The 19,276-nt window shown below is 34.2% G+C and overlaps 1 protein-coding gene across 1 annotated transcript in view; it reads right to left on the reverse strand.

Annotated features, from left to right (window-relative positions):
* Positions 1 to 4,082: 4,082 nt before the first annotated feature.
* LOC125682428 (nephrin-like) overlaps positions 4,083 to 19,276 on the reverse strand; it is a 59,364-nt gene continuing 44,170 nt past the window's right edge. Inside the window, exons 11-18 of the mRNA XM_056155957.1 lie at positions 16,679 to 16,816; positions 13,914 to 13,932; positions 12,188 to 12,246; positions 11,431 to 11,452; positions 8,751 to 8,815; positions 7,420 to 7,438; positions 6,834 to 6,910; positions 4,083 to 4,731 (exon numbers count right to left, since the gene is read on the reverse strand). Coding sequence (XP_056011932.1) covers positions 4,652 to 4,731; positions 6,834 to 6,910; positions 7,420 to 7,438; positions 8,751 to 8,815; positions 11,431 to 11,452; positions 12,188 to 12,246; positions 13,914 to 13,932; positions 16,679 to 16,816 — 479 coding nt within the window. The 3' untranslated portion in view covers positions 4,083 to 4,651. The remainder of the gene's footprint in view (positions 4,732 to 6,833; positions 6,911 to 7,419; positions 7,439 to 8,750; positions 8,816 to 11,430; positions 11,453 to 12,187; positions 12,247 to 13,913; positions 13,933 to 16,678; positions 16,817 to 19,276) is intronic.

Raw genomic sequence — 19,276 nt, forward strand, 5'->3', positions numbered from 1 at the left:
CCCCAATGATTAACTGGCAAAGAATAGACAAAAGAAGCTACCACTCTACAGTCCTCGAGACTAACCAGAACATGTGTTCTAGTCATCTGAATATAGTATAAACATAGTCCCCACATAAATCATTATACATAAGCTGACATCCATGATCAAAAACACTACGGTGAATGTGTACTTCCTGTTTATGATTTTTATTTTGTTGACCTATTACCCCTCAGTGTTGAGCTCATTGGAGGATCTATGTGTACCAAAGTGTTTAATCCAACGGGCGAAAAATTACAGATGTTCATATAAGCCAGAACGATATCCCTCTGAAGACTGTCCTATTCATTATATTTTTGAGATCATCGGGAGAATGGTTCTTCCTTTGTCTTTAGTGATGAAGGATACCAAGATGCCAACAGAGTATACCCTTCTCAATAATACTGTCATCAGTGATACGGTGTGCAACATGTTGAATCAATTGACAACTCTCTGGATCCATAACGCACCTGGTAAATCAGAAGGAACACTTAACTTCGATGATCTTGTTAACAAGTTTCAGTGCGATCATGATTTCCCAGACATGAGAGATTTAACTATTCATAATGTTCAGCTTAATATATCTATATTTAATATCAGTAATATTTTTCCAAACATAGGTTCCTTGGAAATTACTCTTGCAGGACTTACAGAACCATTTCAGTTTCCTTGGAATGACTCGTCTACATTACTGAGTTATAATCTTTCATCTTCTGACTATTTGCTTAATCAGTATGCCGATGCAAATCATGTTACAGTTGCGAGACACCATTCACAAAGACGTCTGAATATACAGGGGATGCTTACTCTTGAACTCCGGAATTATTTATAAATAATTGTACTGGCCAGAGATGAGAAAAAATTTCTTTGTAAATACGTATATTTTATTTATGAAGATGTCCATGATAACAGTCACAGCAATGATTACGATGAACATGCTGAATACGTTGAATTTGTTGGATACAATGAGTGGGATGAGTACGATATACTACAACAATGTAAAAATTAACATTGTAAATACAAGTTACTTCAAGCAGACATGAAATGCATCATAGCAATGTTAATTATGATGTAGTACACCTACTAGAAAAATGTATATTATCAATAGAATCTGCTTCAATTCTACCGACTGTTGTTTCTACCGACTATACTTACATGTATAGATGTACAATACCTCATTGTGTAAAGAGCCATAAATCTTTCAACCAGAGGGAAAAAAAACATACATACTGCAGACGTAGTTATTTTCCGTAGTTACACAATCATGAAACTTCTCAACCGAGCGGCATACATGAAGAATACCTACACTTAACTTCATTAGAAGCATTGTATAATATGAGTGTAAATATAAATGCATGTATACTTAAATGATAAATTTATACTGAAATTACTAAGTATGCATATCGTCAAATAAATAAGTATCCACCTACTGCACTGTCACTGCATTGATAAACATCACAATAATAACACACAGAGGTACACTCACCAATTTAGAAGTTTTCTTCATTGAATATTTCAGTACAAAGCTGAAAAGAAAGAACAGCTGCCCATCTGCAGCTAACAACTCCCTGTGGCTGCCATTAATTCACGGGCTACACATAAAAACAAAATATTGCGCACGATAACTGATAATGTCACAAACTTGTGTAAAGTTACCAAAAAAAAAACGAATTGGCTCTTACAGTATTTTCAAAATATGTATATTGGTACTGTCTCATATTTTTACCATTCATTATTTATGGTGTCTGCAAATTTAAGAGTAGTAGTTATTGAGTATGTTGCTTTAAAACGCTTCCAACATGATACTTGTTAAAAATGTATGAATAAATTTTACACAGTCGTAAATTGTCAATTTATTAGATTTTTCATAATATTAGCCGAAGAAGGCAACCATTTAATCAATTTCAGATTTACAGAATTTTTAAAACTGTAATCGAAACTTGAAAGTGAAACTAAATTAATTTCCATTGTGATGAGTAAACTAATGTAGAAATGATTAACAGCTAGAGATATAATATGTTGTTTTTTGTCATTAGATAGTTCATCCTAAGATAAATTTAATTCTGTTTTATTTACCTGTTGTACCTATACAAATGTGATATCAATACTGCTCAAACTTGAGCCATTGTATTATCTATGCGATGGATAAAAGTGTATTTCAACCTCTATTATTTTTGTTCAGTGATTGTAGATTTGTAAGCATGAAAGGTGAAATTAAACGAACAGTGATCAGTCTCATAACTCCTACAAGCAATACAAAATCGACAGTTGGGCAAACACGGACCCCTGGACACGCTAGAGGTGGGATCAGGTGGCTAGGAGGAGTAAGCATTCCCTGTCGACCGGTCACACCCACCGTGAGCTCTATATCCTGATCAGGTAAACGGAGTTATCCGTAGTCAAAATCAGTGTGCCAAGAACGGCTTAACATTCGGTATGAAACACGTCAGACAGCATTTAACCCAATGATAGGTTGTATTGACGAACTAGATCGTTATAACGACCATAGAATTAGCGAAATGCTGACTTCAATTGAGCATGTTCTCAATATGCTGCAATATAAATATTTCATTTGGTATCCCTCTGGGATTCATTGTAACAGGACCGTGTGGGTGTGGGTGTGGGTGTGTTTCCTATCCAATTTATGTTTTGTCAATAAAATATTTTAAATTTAAACAGGACACCCAAGGGCCACAATTTTCATCTGGATTACCCTTAGACCTGCAGTTCTTCGGAAGAAGATTTGTGAATGATATTTACCCTCTTTAATGAAATGTGAAGATAACGAACAGTGATCAATCCCATAACTCCTATAATGAAAGGTGAAGATAACGAACAGTGATCAATCTCATAACTCCTATAAGGAATACAAAACAGAGAGTTGGGCAAACACGGACCTTGGACACACCAGAGGTGGGATCAGGTGCCAAGGAGGAGTAAGCATTCCCTGTTCACCGATCACACCCACCGTGTGCCCGATTTATTGATCAGGTAAACGGAGTTATCCGTATTCAAAATCAGTGTGCCAAGAACAGTCTAACAATCGGTATGAAACATGTCAGACTGCTAGCATTGGACCCAACATATAGGTTGTATTGGCAAATTAGATCATTATAACGACCATAGAATTTGCGAAATGCTGACTTTAAACGAGACTGTTGCAACCCCTGCACCATCAACTTGTTTGTCGGTACCCTGCTTCGATTTAAAAACTGACAATAAGCAGAACAAGCTCTTGCGTATCGAATCAGTTGAGAGATGTAAACACAATATGCAGGTGATAATGGAATATTAGTACATAAATATGGGAAGTTGACGATGGAGAAGCTGAAATAATCCAGTTTCTCATAAGTTGAGTTGTTAGTTTGCCGTTAATATCTACTTTCAATAAAATATCTAAGTATGAAGCAGAAGTGGAGGACTCTGTGGTGTCTTTTATTTCGAGTTCACTGGGATATATCGTCTCTGATTATCATAGAAAATAAAACGTATTCCGTTCACAAACAGGTTTTAATCGTAATTTGATGAGTGTTTTGGTGGGAAAGTCAAAATACAGAGAAATAGCAATATCAAACACAACCTCGCATTGGGTCAAATGCTGTCTGACGTGTTTCATACCGATTCTTAAGCTGTTCTTGGCACACTGATTTTGACTGCGGATAACTCCGTTTACCTGATCAGGATATGGGGCTCACGGCGGGTGTGACCGGTTAACAGGGGATGCTTACTCCTCCTAGGCACCTGATCCCACCTCTGGTGTGTCCAGGGGTCCGTGTTTGCCCAACTATCTATTTTGTATTGCTTGTAGGAGTTATGAGATTGATCACTGTTCGTTATCTTCACCTTTCATTATAGGAGTTATGGGATTGATCACTGTTCGTTATCTTCACCTTTCATTAAAGAGGGTAAAGATCATTCACAAATCTTCTTCCGAAGAACTGCAGGTCTAAGGGTAATCCAGATGAAAATTGTGGCCCTTGGGTGTCCTGTTTAAATTTAAAATATTTTATTGACAAAACATAAATTGGATAGGAAACACACCCACACCCAAAAAAATCAAAACAAATGGTAAACATGTTCTAATAATCCACACGAACAATTTAGATAGTATATTGGGTTTCAAAGTAATAAATCAGATTAAAATATAAATATGCCTTCACCCTGTGTGAATTCCATTCGAAAATCTTTTCCCATAAGAAAAGTATGTCGGTAGTTTTCCAACTTTATCTATCATCTTTAAAGAGTTTTAATAGAAGTTCTTTCCCTTGTATTAACACTAAGAGTATTCCAAATTCTGACAGCATCTGGAATAAAAGAGTGTGCTGAATAATTCCACACAACATTTTGGTAATGAATAATTTGAAGATTTTCAGGTGCAATATCCAGTACTTCTAATATCAGGTACAATATTCTGTAGATACATGGAAACTAAATTATTGTATATTTCATACATGGTCACAAGTTTAGTTCTATCTCTTAGGTTTATCAAGCATTGTAAAACAAAACACACCGCTTCTCTCAGTTTTGAAATCATCTTGTCTAATATTTTATATGGAAAAGTAGCTTGGGCTTCCTTTGACTAGTTCTGAAATGAGGTGTTGACGTACACATCAGTAGGCGTTACCTCATTTGACTAGTTCTGAAATGAGGTGTTGACGTACACATCAGTGGGCGTTACCGTCTGTGAGTTGTAGTAAGTCTGGTCTCCCTGATCTGTAAAAACAATTTTCATTTCATTGATATTATTTATTCCCAGAGTACATAGCAAAGGAATCGTCAAAAATAGCCACGATTTGATACGGACTTTTAATATTTTCATTTTCAATTTGATATGTGGGTGTAAAGACAAAAATTACTTGTAAAATGACGACTGATATGTCTGTATTTACATTCACCCAGTAAATTCAAAATTTAGAATATGACAGCTGTTAATTCACATACGCTCTACATGTACATTCATCACAATTCTTTGTTATGTAAACAATGGTTAGTTTACAAATAAATAGTTGTAAGCGCATTTCATGTTTTCAACACAACAAAAAGAATTTTAATTGTGGTCATAACAAACATATAAATAATTATAGTTATGACTTGAGTAACCAAAAACCAAGACACAAGTTTTGTTTACATAACTTGTAACTGAGAAACTGGCATTCAGAGCTTGTTTGAGCATTATAGATACCTCACATGAACATTGTAGATGTCTACATATGTATAACAACAATTACAATTTTTTTTACCTAAACGTGACCATACCTTTTAGGTAGAAAACATAGACACCGTTTTAGACATATGTTCCCCATCCACAGACTATATACTCGTACAACCAGAATTTTTTTTATCATTCAGTGGTCTCCACTATTCCATGTTATGATGTAAGTGATAAGTGGTCGGTATTTTAAATTGATAAGGCGAGGACGTAATTTTTTCCTTTAATTAACATTTTCTCTGTCTTTTGAAGTGTTCAATAATTGTAGACAGTACAATGTTAGAGACGATCTAGTCTAAAAGATTGTAATTCCCATCCATGTTTTGTTGGAGAATCTTAGTTACAGAAAAGATCTATCACCAAATCCTGAGCCACTTGCTGACGCAGAAATCCCCTATGAACACTAATATGCTAGTCTGTTTTACGTCCCTACAAACGTTTTCATTGATATGGAGATATCAACAACTGTTTGTCAAGCGCCATCAATTTCGATTTATGCACGACGCTTTTAAAGGGTTAGATTCACATTTACATTTTAATCCTGTGATAAAATGCATTAGAGAGTTTTGAAGGACATTTGCTTATAAATGCAAAAGCCGAATCACTATAAATATGTGAGCTGTATGAATACTGTCGAGTATGTCGTCTGCATCTAGCATCTCGGTCCACAGGAACCGGTGACTTTGTAATAATAACAGTTGAGTTATATATCATACTACCTCCTAATAAAATCAATATCAGCTGAGTTAGCGTTGTCCGTATTTTTGTTTTTTTATTTTCGACACCACAAGTCGCGACTTCGATTCTAACCGTAATTGTCGACTTGGTTTGTATTCATTTAAGACTTGCGATGTATGACGGCGCAGATCCGTGGAAGGAACAATATATATAGGTCAAAATCTTGAATTAGGGTCCGCAATGAATGGGAAGCCAATGGAGTTTCGCAAGAATCGGAAATATGTATTCCCATTTCGGTGACCTCGTAACTTAATTCCCATGCTTCACAAAAACCCTTACAAATAAATACATATTGCTGGATCGAGTAAATGTTATACAAAGTCCCTATCTTTGCTCCTTACGAAATTATTTTCAAAACAAATCTTAAAACTAATTTTTATGAATTAGCTTTTTATAAAACTGGGCCTGTTTTTAATTATCAAACACCAAAACATATAGCAATCGATCTTAAAAATGTTTTATTTTGATAATTTTACAGATAGAAGATCTTATGTCATATTGTCATTTAATTGTGTTTTATTCTTGCATTCCTTTTCTTACATTTGTAAAGCGCCTTCGAGTATTTTGTTTTCTATAAGACGCTATATAAATATATTATTATTATTATCAAGTATAGGTACAGTAATTCATATTAATCCATCTCAATGACTGGAATATTAAATGTGTCTAAAACTGAAGCATGATTTGAAGAATTACATCTTTTGAAAGGCAGTTGGAGTACAAGTACGATTACCAAATGTGGAATTAATACCACATTCGTTTATAATACACCTTATGTTTATGGTATTAATTTGTAGTTGTCTTTAATTCCCCAACAACACTGAGTTGAGAAATTAACACAAAACTAACCGAATATATTCAAACTTACCTTGTTTCTTAGAAACCGTTGAAAGTTCTTCGTATTTACTGTCACCACTGACTCGTTGTATGCTCTCGTATGTTTCCCTAGAAAATTATTTAAGCGTTTCAAGCGACAAAACGGCAAACGTAAGAATAAGTACTAATTTTCTTTGCTAACAGGTTTGACAGATATTTCTATTATTTGAACGAGGCCCTTCATTTGGTCAAATATTTTTTCTTCAGAGTCAAGACTTGCTGCCTGGTTATAAGCAACGGGTGTGTTTCATGTGATAATTCAATGTCTCTCCATTACTTATGACCTAAGTAAGGTATTTCTTTCTATTATTACAGGTACAATGTTCCTTTGAACATGATCTTAACCAAATGCTTTGCCCATTTAGATAGTTGCATATTGTCCGCACATAGCAACATATGTGTTAAATATAAGCATCTAATGTATCTTGAAACTTATAGCCCAATGGAAAGTATTTTCCGTTACTACATTACTTTGATTCATAACATTAAAGCGTTTGTTGGTCATAAATAAGAGAGAGAGAGAGAGAGAGAGAGAGAGAGAGAGAGAGAGAGAGAGAGAGAATGTCTAGTTATCTTACGTTTTACTTTCTTCTTTTTCTGTGAAAAACAAACAAGATAATTTTAAAATCTTAGAATTTGTTATATGGAAATGAATAAAACAAAAACAGATTACAACAATACACAACCTTTACAGATTACAATAGTACTAGTAACTTTTACAGATTACAATAGTACTAGTAACCTTTACAGATTACAATAGTATTAGTAACTTTTACAGATTACAATAGTACTAGTAACTTTTACAGATTACAATAGTACTAGTAACTTTTATAGATTACAATAGTACTAGTAACTTTTACAGATTACAATAGTATTAGTAACTTTTACAGATTACAATAGTACTAGTAACTTTTACAGATTACAACAATACACAACCTTTACAGAGTACAACAATACACAACATTTACAGATTACAACAATACACCATCTTTACATATTACAATACACAACCTTTACAGATTACAACAACACACAATCTTTACAGATTACAACAACACACAACCTTTACAGATTACAACAACACACAACCTTTACAGATTACAACAACACACAACCTTTACAGATTACAACAATACACAACCGTTACAGATTACAATGGTACTAGTAACTTTTACAGATTACAACAATACACAACCTTTACAGATTACAACAATGCACAACCTTTACAGATTACAACAACACACAACCTTTACAGATTACAACAACACACAACCTTTACAGATTACAACAACACACAACCTTTACAGATTACAATAGTACTAGTAACTTTTACAGATTACAATAGTACTAGTAACTTTTACAGATTACAACAACACAAAACCTTTACAGATTACAATACTACTAGTAACTTTTACAGATTACAATAGTACTAGTAACTTTTACAGATTACAACAACACACAACCTTTACAGATTACAATAGTACTAGTAACTTTTACAGATTACAATAGTACTAGTAACTTTTACAGATTACAATAGTACTAGTAACCTTTACAGATTACAATAGTACTAGTAACTTTTACAGATTACAATAGTACTAGTAACCTTTACAGATTACAATAGTACTAGTAACTTTTACAGATTACAATAGTACTAGTAACCTTTACAGATTACAATAGTACCAGTAACTTTTACAGATTACAATAGTACTAGTAACCTTTACAGATTACAACAGTACTAGTAACCTTTACAGATTACAATAGTATTAGTAACTTTTACAGATTACAATAGTACTAGTAACTTTTACAGATTACAATAGTACTAGTAACCTTTACAGATTACAATAGTACTAGTAACTTTTACAGATTACAATAGTACTAGTAACCTTTACAGATTACAACAATACACAACCTTTAGTGGAGAGTTCCTGGTACTGGTTTCCAGTTTCCCGCTCTTTTAATTCTTCATACACACTTCTGAATGACATAGATAAAGATCGTGTTTATGATTCAAACAAAATACTAAAATCTCAAAGACTAAAATTTGGTCTCTTTAAATTACAATACACAAGTGATATGATTATGTCTTAGTAAAATATTTCATTAGCACTGCAGTGTAAAGTGATTTTACGTATAAACTAAGAATGATAAAAGTGTAACAAAGGCTTTTTGCAGTCAAGATTGAACACCTAATATTAAAAGTTAGAACAATTTTATCATTTCACATTCGAATAAACATTTATTTCATCTATGTAACTCGGGGTGATAAATTAAATCATGTTTTTCAATAATGACCAGCACGCTCAAGCACGTGCACTGAATTTTCCTTGATTGATACAAAAACACATCTAACTCTCTCATAAATGGAAGTTATTTTATTGCTGTGATAAAATTTAGAAATCAATTTCAAAATTAAGGATGATCTCCCTCATGCATAGCTCTGATCCTTAAACGAATTTGACTCCAATCTTTGGCACTGTTTTGTTTTAGTTCTTACAAGTTGATTGTTATTTCGGATTTTCAATATTTCGGCTTAGGCATCACTGAAGAGACATTGTTTGTCGAAATGTGCATCTGTTACATCAAAATTGGTACCGTACAAGTTTTACATTATGACCCCTGTGTCGAGGCCTCTGCTGGTGGACTGTTAGTCCCCGAGGGTCTCTACAGCCAACTAGCCAAGTACTTCGTTACTAGCTTGAAAATACGGATGAATATTTAATTGCAGTCATAAAATTTATAAATTTATTTCAAAATTAAGGATCATATCCCTCATGCATAGCTCTGATCCTTAAACGAATTTGGCTCCAATCTTTGGCACTGTTTTGTTTTAGTTCTTACAAGTTGATTGTTATTTCAGATTTCCAATATTTCGGCTTGAGCATCACTGAAGAGACATTATTTGTCGAAATGCACATCTTGTGCATCAAAATTGGTACCGTATAAGATTTACATTCACAACAAAGATACAAACTATAAGTACCTGCAAAATAATATCATTAAAAGTACTGAAAGACGTGCGCATTCACATGCATTGATTTTGAACTTGCTTGTTTTTTTGTTTCACAGTTACTGTTTGGTTTTTCATTGAAATGAAGATATACGTCAAGACTTGTTACTAGTCGGCATGGTCACAATTACTCACCATCACGTGCATACATGTACACGTGTGCTGAATTTTCATTGGATAATATTGAAACGTTTAGAACGTTCTTGTTTTTCGATTAATTGATTTAAAATCGTACTGTAGATATATAGTTGGATTTTTTACGTATACCCGTAGGTTAGTGATGATGCTCACGCCTGACGTTTTGGGAAACATATGTAACAGTCCCGCTACGATTAGCACTGGTTTATACCAGTTGTAGTTCAAAACCAGTTCGAGGAACAAATGGAAACTGCACCCAATCAGTTCAAAACTAACACTGGTTTATTGGAACAAATTCGAATTAATCTATTAGAGACACAAAATGACAGTGCTAATATCTAAGATAGTCAATTACATCAAAATTTTAATTGACGGTTCATTAAAACACCTTGTATGCAGTATGATTTCACAATCAAACGAGTGATACAAGCTCTCAAGTATTTTATGTGCATATTTATGATTAATAATTGAATGGAATAATAAAAACGGTGTTTTCTTTGCAAATAAAAGAGCATTAGAGACGAAAGTTCGCCGCGATTTAATGCATGATATGAGTAGGAGTTATGAGATTGATCACTGTTCGTTATCTTCACCTTGCATGAATATCTAATAAAATATGCTTAAAACACAGACAGACGTTCAAAGGGTTTAGATAAAAAAAAAATATAAAATGAACATTAAAAACGGTATTTGTTAAGATTATTTTAATCTACGACGAAGAAACATGCCACTTAAAACTTAGATATAGGATGTATCAGAAAACTGAATTTTAAAAAAATTGAAATGAAATGGTCACATTCAGACATATTGCTTTTTTGTTCAAATCTAAACCAAGCCCGAACTCAATTATAAAATGGTGGTCATAGAGAATATCATGATCAGAAAACTTTGACGTAAACTGATTTACAAATTAAATGAATATATAAAGGAAATTAATATCTCGATGAAACTAGCATACAATTAGCAGGAATATGATTATTTTAGTAATTTTTATCAATTTTGATCGGGCTCGGTACCTTTTGATCTTAAAAAAGAAGCGACATTTCCGAAATTTGGTCCTTTCATTTCATTTTTGAAAATTTATAATGGTATAACATATCATTTTCACAAATGAAATGTTTCTCAATTATTTTAGCCGTAGAGAATCTTCTTCGACGGTTTTATGAGATATCTATATCATGCATCAAATCAAAGCCAAGTTTGTATTTCAATCTCTAATTTGCATCAAAACACCCCCTTTCTCGTTCCCGAAAAATCATTAAAAATCATACAAAATAATTGATAGCTTGTATCAATCTTTCGATCGTAAAATCATTTTTTATACGATGTACCGAAACGAGCCATTAAATGAAATGTTAATGTAATAAGCCACCTTAAATTTATAAACATGAAGTGTACATTATCAAATTATTAATTCCTCAATTCCTCCAATAATTTCCATTACCTTTCTCCCAGTACATTTTGCTCTGAAAAATAGAAACAAGAATTACCTGACCAAACAGCAAGTATTTGTAAAACAAATTGTTCCTGAATGTGGATGTGTCCTATTGTGGCGAGTTCGGCAGTAGCATTTCGACACATTCGCAGATGGACTTCATTTTGAAAATGAATGAAAATTCCATTCATCAACCATAACGTCTATCATATATAGTTCAAAAGTTAAATATCTGGTAAAACATGTGGAAAACATATGGAGAGAAAGTGGGACCAAAATCACAGTCTCATCTCGTTGATCGTCTGAGATAGTTTTGGTAAATAAACAGCACATCTCTGACCCAGTCAGCTCTGTCCGGAGAAATAATCTACCTTTCTGTGTTTACTTACACAAAAAAGCTATTGAGCAGATTAGATGTAGTGCTGAGTACTATACTTAACTTTTGCTTTTCTTGTTAGGTAAACGTTGAAATGTCTTCAATGAGTGCAAAAGTCTAAAGTCTACCCCAACTTAAATGAATTATTTCCTCACTTGCAGATACAATTCCACGCGAACAAAGTAAAACAAAACAAACCAAACCCACAAAATATCCACAACGACGTCTTTCTACATGTTTGCTATATCAGTGTCGAATTGTTATTCCTAGTGATTGGACAGGAAACTTAAACAATGTATCATTTACAATACTAGCATTAGTTATTGTACTAGACAGGTTGATGCGGATATTAAAGGTAGATATAAATTTATGCTTAGTCCATACACTTACCTGCCAAAGAGTTTTGAGATTCATCTTTAGATAGGTCAGTCGCTTTTACATTTTCGTGTCTATAAAAGAAACTGTAACATTAATTATTAAGTTATCATGTTTATACTATCTAATTGAGTAGATATAATCAATTTTTCGGCTCTGACAGTCCTTTACTATTATACATGAATAGTTTAAGAAATGGAACTACAGCTACAGTATCCTCTGTTATTTTGTAAGGATATGAAGACGTATTGCATGCTTCGTTACTAGCTTGAAAATATGGATGTATATTTAATTGCTGTGAGAGAATTTAGAAATTCATTTCAAAATTAAGGATCATCTCCCTCATGCATAGCTCTAGCAAGTTTATCGTTAATTTGGATTTCAAACATTTCGGTTGAGCATCACTGAAGAGACATTATTTGTCGAAATGTGCATCTGGTGCATCAAAATTGGCACCGTATAAGTTTTACATGCTGCATATATCGCTCAGAATGTCATCCATATATTTCTAATACTCTATTTATTCCATATATTTTATAGAATTTTATAGTAAGACGACAGCAACGAAAAACATTTGTTAGACAAAAATGCATGTATCAAACTTAAGTCAAGGTCGTATTTTCTTTCATATTTAACGAACAGTGCGCAATTTCAACTCCTATAATGTAAAACTTATACGGTACCAATTTTGATGCACCAGATGCGCATTTCGACAACTAATGTCTCTTCAGTGATGCTCAACCGAATTGTTTGAAATCCGAAATAACTATGAAGTTTTAGATCTAAATATAGCCAAAAACAGCGTGCCAAACAAGTGGAGTCAAATTCGTCCAAGGATAAGAGCTATGCATGAGGGAGATAATCCTTAATTTTGAAATGAATTTCTAAATTTTATAACAGCAATTAAATATACATTCGTATTTTCAAGCTAGTAACGAAGTACTTAGCTACTGGGCTGTAGAGACCCTTGGGGACTAACAGTCCACCAGCAGAATAAGGAATACAAAATAGAGAATTGGGACCCTGACTATACCAGAGGTGGGATCAGGTGCCTCGGAGGAGTAGCTATCCCCTGTCGACCGGTCACACCCGCTGTAAGCCCTCTATCTTGATCAGGTAGACGGAGTTATCCGTAGTCAAAATCGGTGTACCAAGAACGGCCTAACAATCGGTATGAAACACGTCAGACAGCATTCGACCCAATGATAGGTTGTATCGACAAACTAGATTGTTATCATGACCATATAATTTGAGAAATGCTGACTTTAAACGAGACTGTTGAAACCCTTGCACCATCAACTTGTTTGTCGGTAGCCTGCCTCCATTTAAAAACTGACCATACGTAGAGCAAGCTCTTGCATATGGAATCAATTGAGATATATAAACACCATATGCAGGTGATAATGGAACATTGCTACACAAATATGGGACGACGACGTTGACGATGGAGAAGCTGAAATCATCCCGGTTGTCATACAATTGAGTCGTTAGTGTGTCTTTGTCACCTTAACATGGACCTCTGGACATACCGCAGGTAGGATCAAGTGTCTACGACGAGTAATCATCCCCTGTGTCAGGTTCAATATGCAAGGAATAATTCCTTCCTTCTTTTCTACTAAATTCTACATACATAATTAGGGAAATTAGGAGCTATACTTATTAGAAAAAACCAACTCTGAAACTATTTTTCTCATATAAGAGATAGAAAATCACCGTAATAGGTAACTAAAGTCAAACTTACATGCGCTCTATCTTCATTTCTACAAAATAAAAAATAAAAAGGTTAGATATATTCACATGCCCTACGAATGAAATACCGAATCTGTCCCCTACTGATTCACATATATGAATAAAAAGGAAATTAAGATAATTAGAATAATTAAAAAATACGTATATTTACAATTTTAATGTAAACTGAAGATAGATTACAATCACATGCAAAAATAGTGACCAAGAGAAATTTTTCGAGCAACTGTGGCCGTTGATTCATTCTGAGCATGTGCGTAACACGTCATTCTTAAATATAGTCACCTCTGTAAAACTAACATAACTAACGATACAGAACGTGTCTATAACACGAAAAGACTCAGTAATAAGAAAAGGTGAAGATAACGAACAGTGGCCAATCTCATAACTCCTATCAAGGCGAAGATAACGAACAGTGACCAATCTCATAACTCCTATAAAGGTGAAGATAACAAACAGTGATCAATCTCATAACTCCTATAAAGGTGAAGATAACGAACAATGATCAATCTCATAACTCCTATAAAGGTGAAGATAACGAACAGTGATCAATCTCATAACTCTTACAAAGGTGAAGATAGCGAGCAGTGATCAATCTCATAACTCCTATAAGGAATACAACATAACGAATTAAGCAAACACGGACCCCTGGTGAGATCAGGTGCATAGGAGGAGTAAACATCACCTGTCGACTGGTCACATCCATCGTGAGCCCTAAGTTTTGATCAGGTAAACGCAGTAATCGTGGTCAAAATCAGTGCACCAAGAACGGCATATGACAATCGCTATAAAACACGTCAGAGAGCATTTAAACCAAAGAATATTATGAAATATTTCTGCTATTTAATTTCTAAATATTTTGTTAGAAACATGAGACCTGTAGACCTGAACAGTCACCCGAGTACCAGAGCCCATACATAGATCTGTCAGGGAGTCTCATATTTGCATCTAAACCTCACTCTGGGGGGTTTTTTGGGGGTTGTTATGATTTTTTTTTTATATATGCATACAATTTCCATTCAATTACAACAGAAGGAAAGATGAAGTTTGAAGCATCTAAATCAGTCTTCACTCACCCCCCCCCCCCTGAATTATATCAGCTGCATCCTCTCCTTTAAATGTTGTGTGCTCATCTTTCATTGAACATCAGAAGGCCAAAATAAGATTTCTTAGACACTTAAGCATTATATACTCTTTAAACAAAATATTCCCAGTATAAAGATGTGTAAACCTTTTTCGTATTCACAGTTTCTTTTATGATCGATGTACCCAACATGCTTACATTGTATTGCTACTAACCTACAATGCACAGTAAATCAAAATATATTTTCTAAAATGTCTCACAACAAACCCTTAATATAGCGCAGCAGAATTTACTTATCAACGACAATTAAACAATTAGTAAGATTTATTTACAATTAATAATTGAAAATAATTGTAACAATTATAGCAAAATACTAACTTACGGTTGTTGAATAATAAATCCAAACAGAATCTACACACACACAAAAAATAATTCCAAAATCGTAGTTCCGAGTGAAATAAATCCAAATATGTAGAAAGGGTCTAACAAGAGTTTTTTAACCGGAAGAATTCCAGTGTATAGCAATATTCCATTATCACCTGCAAATGGTATCTCTCAACTGATTCGATACACAAGAGTTTGTTCTGCTTATGGTCAGTTTTTAAATCGAAGTAAGCTACTGGCAAACAAGTTGATGGTACAGGGATTTCAACAGTCTCGTTTAGAGTAAGCATTTTTCAAATACTATGGACGATCTAGTTTGCAAATACAACCTATCATTGGGTGAAATGTTGTCTGACGTGATTCATACCGATTGTTTTACCGTTCTTGTCACACTGATTTTGAGTACGGATAACTCCGTTTACCTGATCAGGATATGGGGCTCACGGTGGGTGTGACCGGTCGACAGAGAATGCTCACTCCTCCTAGAAACCTGATCTTTGTTGGCCCAACTATCTATTTTGGATTGTTTACAGGAGTTAAAAGATTGATCACTGTTCATTATCTTCATCTTTCAACAATAAAGTTGATAATTGGTCATTCAATTCTGTAAATTACATTTATAAAAGACAAAAGAATATTTGTCATTCAATATAAATAAATCGTCTGAATTCCGATGCATATTTATTATATATGTGCAGATTTCTTCAAATGTGTATTCAAAACAGGTTGATATAATCCGTCAGCATCAAATGAAATACTTCAAATATTTTCAAAACAGATCTAGTTTGCCCTACCTTCTCACATTTTTCATCAGCAACGGTGGGCTGTATAACTCTGAGTTTTACATGCATAGTAGAATAGAAACAAAGTTCATGTTTTCGTGGATAGTGCAGAATAACCTCCTTGTTCTCAAGGTATTATTTGAAATATTCTTCCCTCGTCTTATGTTTCAGACAACATTTCTCAACCTCGGAAGTTTTCCTGCACCACCAAAAACCCCCGCAAACTTTATTCCTTAAATTGATAATGGATGGTAGGTTCAAATGAATCATTTTAAAATCATTGTTTTTGCTTCAATATACCTGTGAATGAAGTATGATGTTCAGTGGTATATTTAGAAATGAGCTAAACACAATTCAGACTGAGGGACAGAAGAAGACATACTGACTAGCACTATGTCCCTGGACAAACCTTACATATCAATAAAGAGGTCGTATTACGTTAAAGGTTCGAAGTCAAAATATGCATGGATATACTCGTATCAATATACTAATGAAACATGTATACATTACTTATTTTACAGGTGCAGCTACAGGTATAACGCCTTCGGAGGAAAATCACAAGGACTGTAACAGCGACGATGAACGCCACACTGCTGACAACACTGCCGACAACCGTCTCTGTCTGATGGCTGGCCTTCTCTTCTATTTCTAAAAATTACAGTAAATTGAGAAACAACACCAATGGACAACCACATTATAAGACATTCTGAAGTGTACATCACAATCAATACGCTCAATCACGCATGTACATGAAGAAATTGTGTAAATTTTGCATAGCCGCAAAATTGTATGTCTTATATCGGTTTTAGTACAATTATCTTCACCTTGCTCCTGACAAGGAAAAATGCTTTAATAATGAGATATGAGGATTCTAGCAATTCAGATAAATGCATATACATGCATGACTGTATTTCATTCTGTTGCATGTAAGATGAAGATAACGAACAGTGATCAATCTCACAACTCCTATAAGCAATACAAAATAGATAGTTGGGCAAACACGGACCCCTGGACACACCAGAGGTAGGATCAGGTGCCTAGGAGGAGTAAGCATCCCCTGTTGACCGGTCACACCCGCCGTGAGCCCTATATCCTGATCAGGCAAACGGAGTTATCCGCAGTCAAAATCAGTGTGCCAAGAACGGTTTAACAATCGGTATGAAACACGTCAGACAGCATTTGACCCAATGCGAGGTTGTACTGACGAACTAGATCGTTATAACGACCATAGAATTTGCGAAATGCTGACTTCACTCGAGACTGTTGAAATCCCTGTACCATCAACTTGTTTGTCAGTAGCTTACCTCGATTTAAAAACTTACTCTACGCAGAACAGTTGAGATATATAAACATCATATGCATGTATCAATATACTTCAAATGAATTTCTGCATTTTACATTAGGAAACTCCATGCGGCACTTCATATAAATAGCATGTAAAATACATGACGATATCGTTTCTCTACATGAAAGACAAAGATAACGAACAGTGATCAATCTCATAACTCATAACGCATAGAGCGTGTTAATGTTAAAAGAACTTTTTTCTTTAATTACTCAATTAGAAAAAAGACACATAGGAGAAATACATTTTAAAATGAAACGGTCAAAATTTAGAAATATTACGATTTTTCGATTTGAACCAAGCCCGATTAGAATTATAAAAGAGGAGTCATAGAGAACTACATTCCCGTGAGGTAAATGGTTTACAATGTAAATGAATCTATACAGGAAACTAATATCTAATATTGCTGAACTAAAGTGTATCCGTAGTGTTTGATAACGTGCATATTCGAACTTACATATAACACTTCATATACATATATACGTACATATACATATATACTTACATATACATATATACTTACATATATACTTACATATACATATATACTTACATATATACTTACATATACATATATACTTACATATACATATATAGTTACATATAACATTTCACCTTTCATATAACACTGAAATAGATATTGACCTATTCAAACTTGCCTATATCCGTACGACGATTATCTATTCAAATTTCCTATGACATTCCAATGATCACCTAATCAACTTTACCTAGAACATTGCATTGGTTGTATATACTTATTCAAACTAACATTGATTGCCTAGTCAAACTTGCTTATCACAGTACAGTGTTTTACACAGTACAATGATTGCCCATAGTGAAACAGCCCACAACAGTACAGTGATTGCCCATAATGAAAACAACCCACAACAGTGCACTGATTGTCCATAGTGAAAACAGCCCACAACAGTACACTACAACAGTACACTGACTGCCCATAGTGAAAACATCCCACAACAGTACAATGATTGCCCTTAGTGAAAACAGCCCACAACAGTACAATGATTGTCCATAGTGAAAACAGCCTACAACAATACACTGATTGCCTAAATTGAAAACAGTACAGCGATCAGCAGCTTTTACACTGTAACTATTTATGGGATATTATACAGTTATTGACTGGGTTGGAGGACGACAGCTGTCTTGTTTGACCCGAAAACGGATCTGTTGCCCGAAGTCGTAGGCTGATGGCAACCGATCCGTTCGAGGGTCAAACAAAACAGCTGTTGTCCGAGGACCCAGTAAATAACTGTTTTGTTATACATCCTCATTTTTAAGGTTGTTTTTACTAGGTGCACAGTCTGGTTTGTTGACTTTAAACGGGACAGTGTGCTTTCCCACATTTATCACCGATTCCACTAGTTTAATAGAAAACATACCTAACATCCTAATTGATCATTATATTTTTAGTGTATCTGCTCTGCTTTTCATCAATTAAATTCTATATTTCATCATCAGTCAAATCAGTGAACCTCGCCATTACGTAAACAAATCAGCAGACCCAAGAATCACGTGACTTGCGTATAGCTTTAACACGAATAAAATAAAAATAAGTAAACTTCATCTTCTACAATTGATTCTAGAAAATGAACAAATAATTTGTCTATGTTCTTGCTGTCCCTACTTTGAAGAATTAAACGAATTTCATCTTCCGTTGCTGTCGCAAAATGTGCATCCGCCATATCTCTTTATGCAAACGGCACGAAAAGATAAATCGAGTTAGCGCCATATGACGTCATCGGTCA

The sequence above is a fragment of the Ostrea edulis genome, chromosome 2 (assembly GCF_947568905.1).
Source record: "Ostrea edulis chromosome 2, xbOstEdul1.1, whole genome shotgun sequence".
Classification (NCBI taxonomy): domain Eukaryota; kingdom Metazoa; phylum Mollusca; class Bivalvia; order Ostreida; family Ostreidae; genus Ostrea; species Ostrea edulis.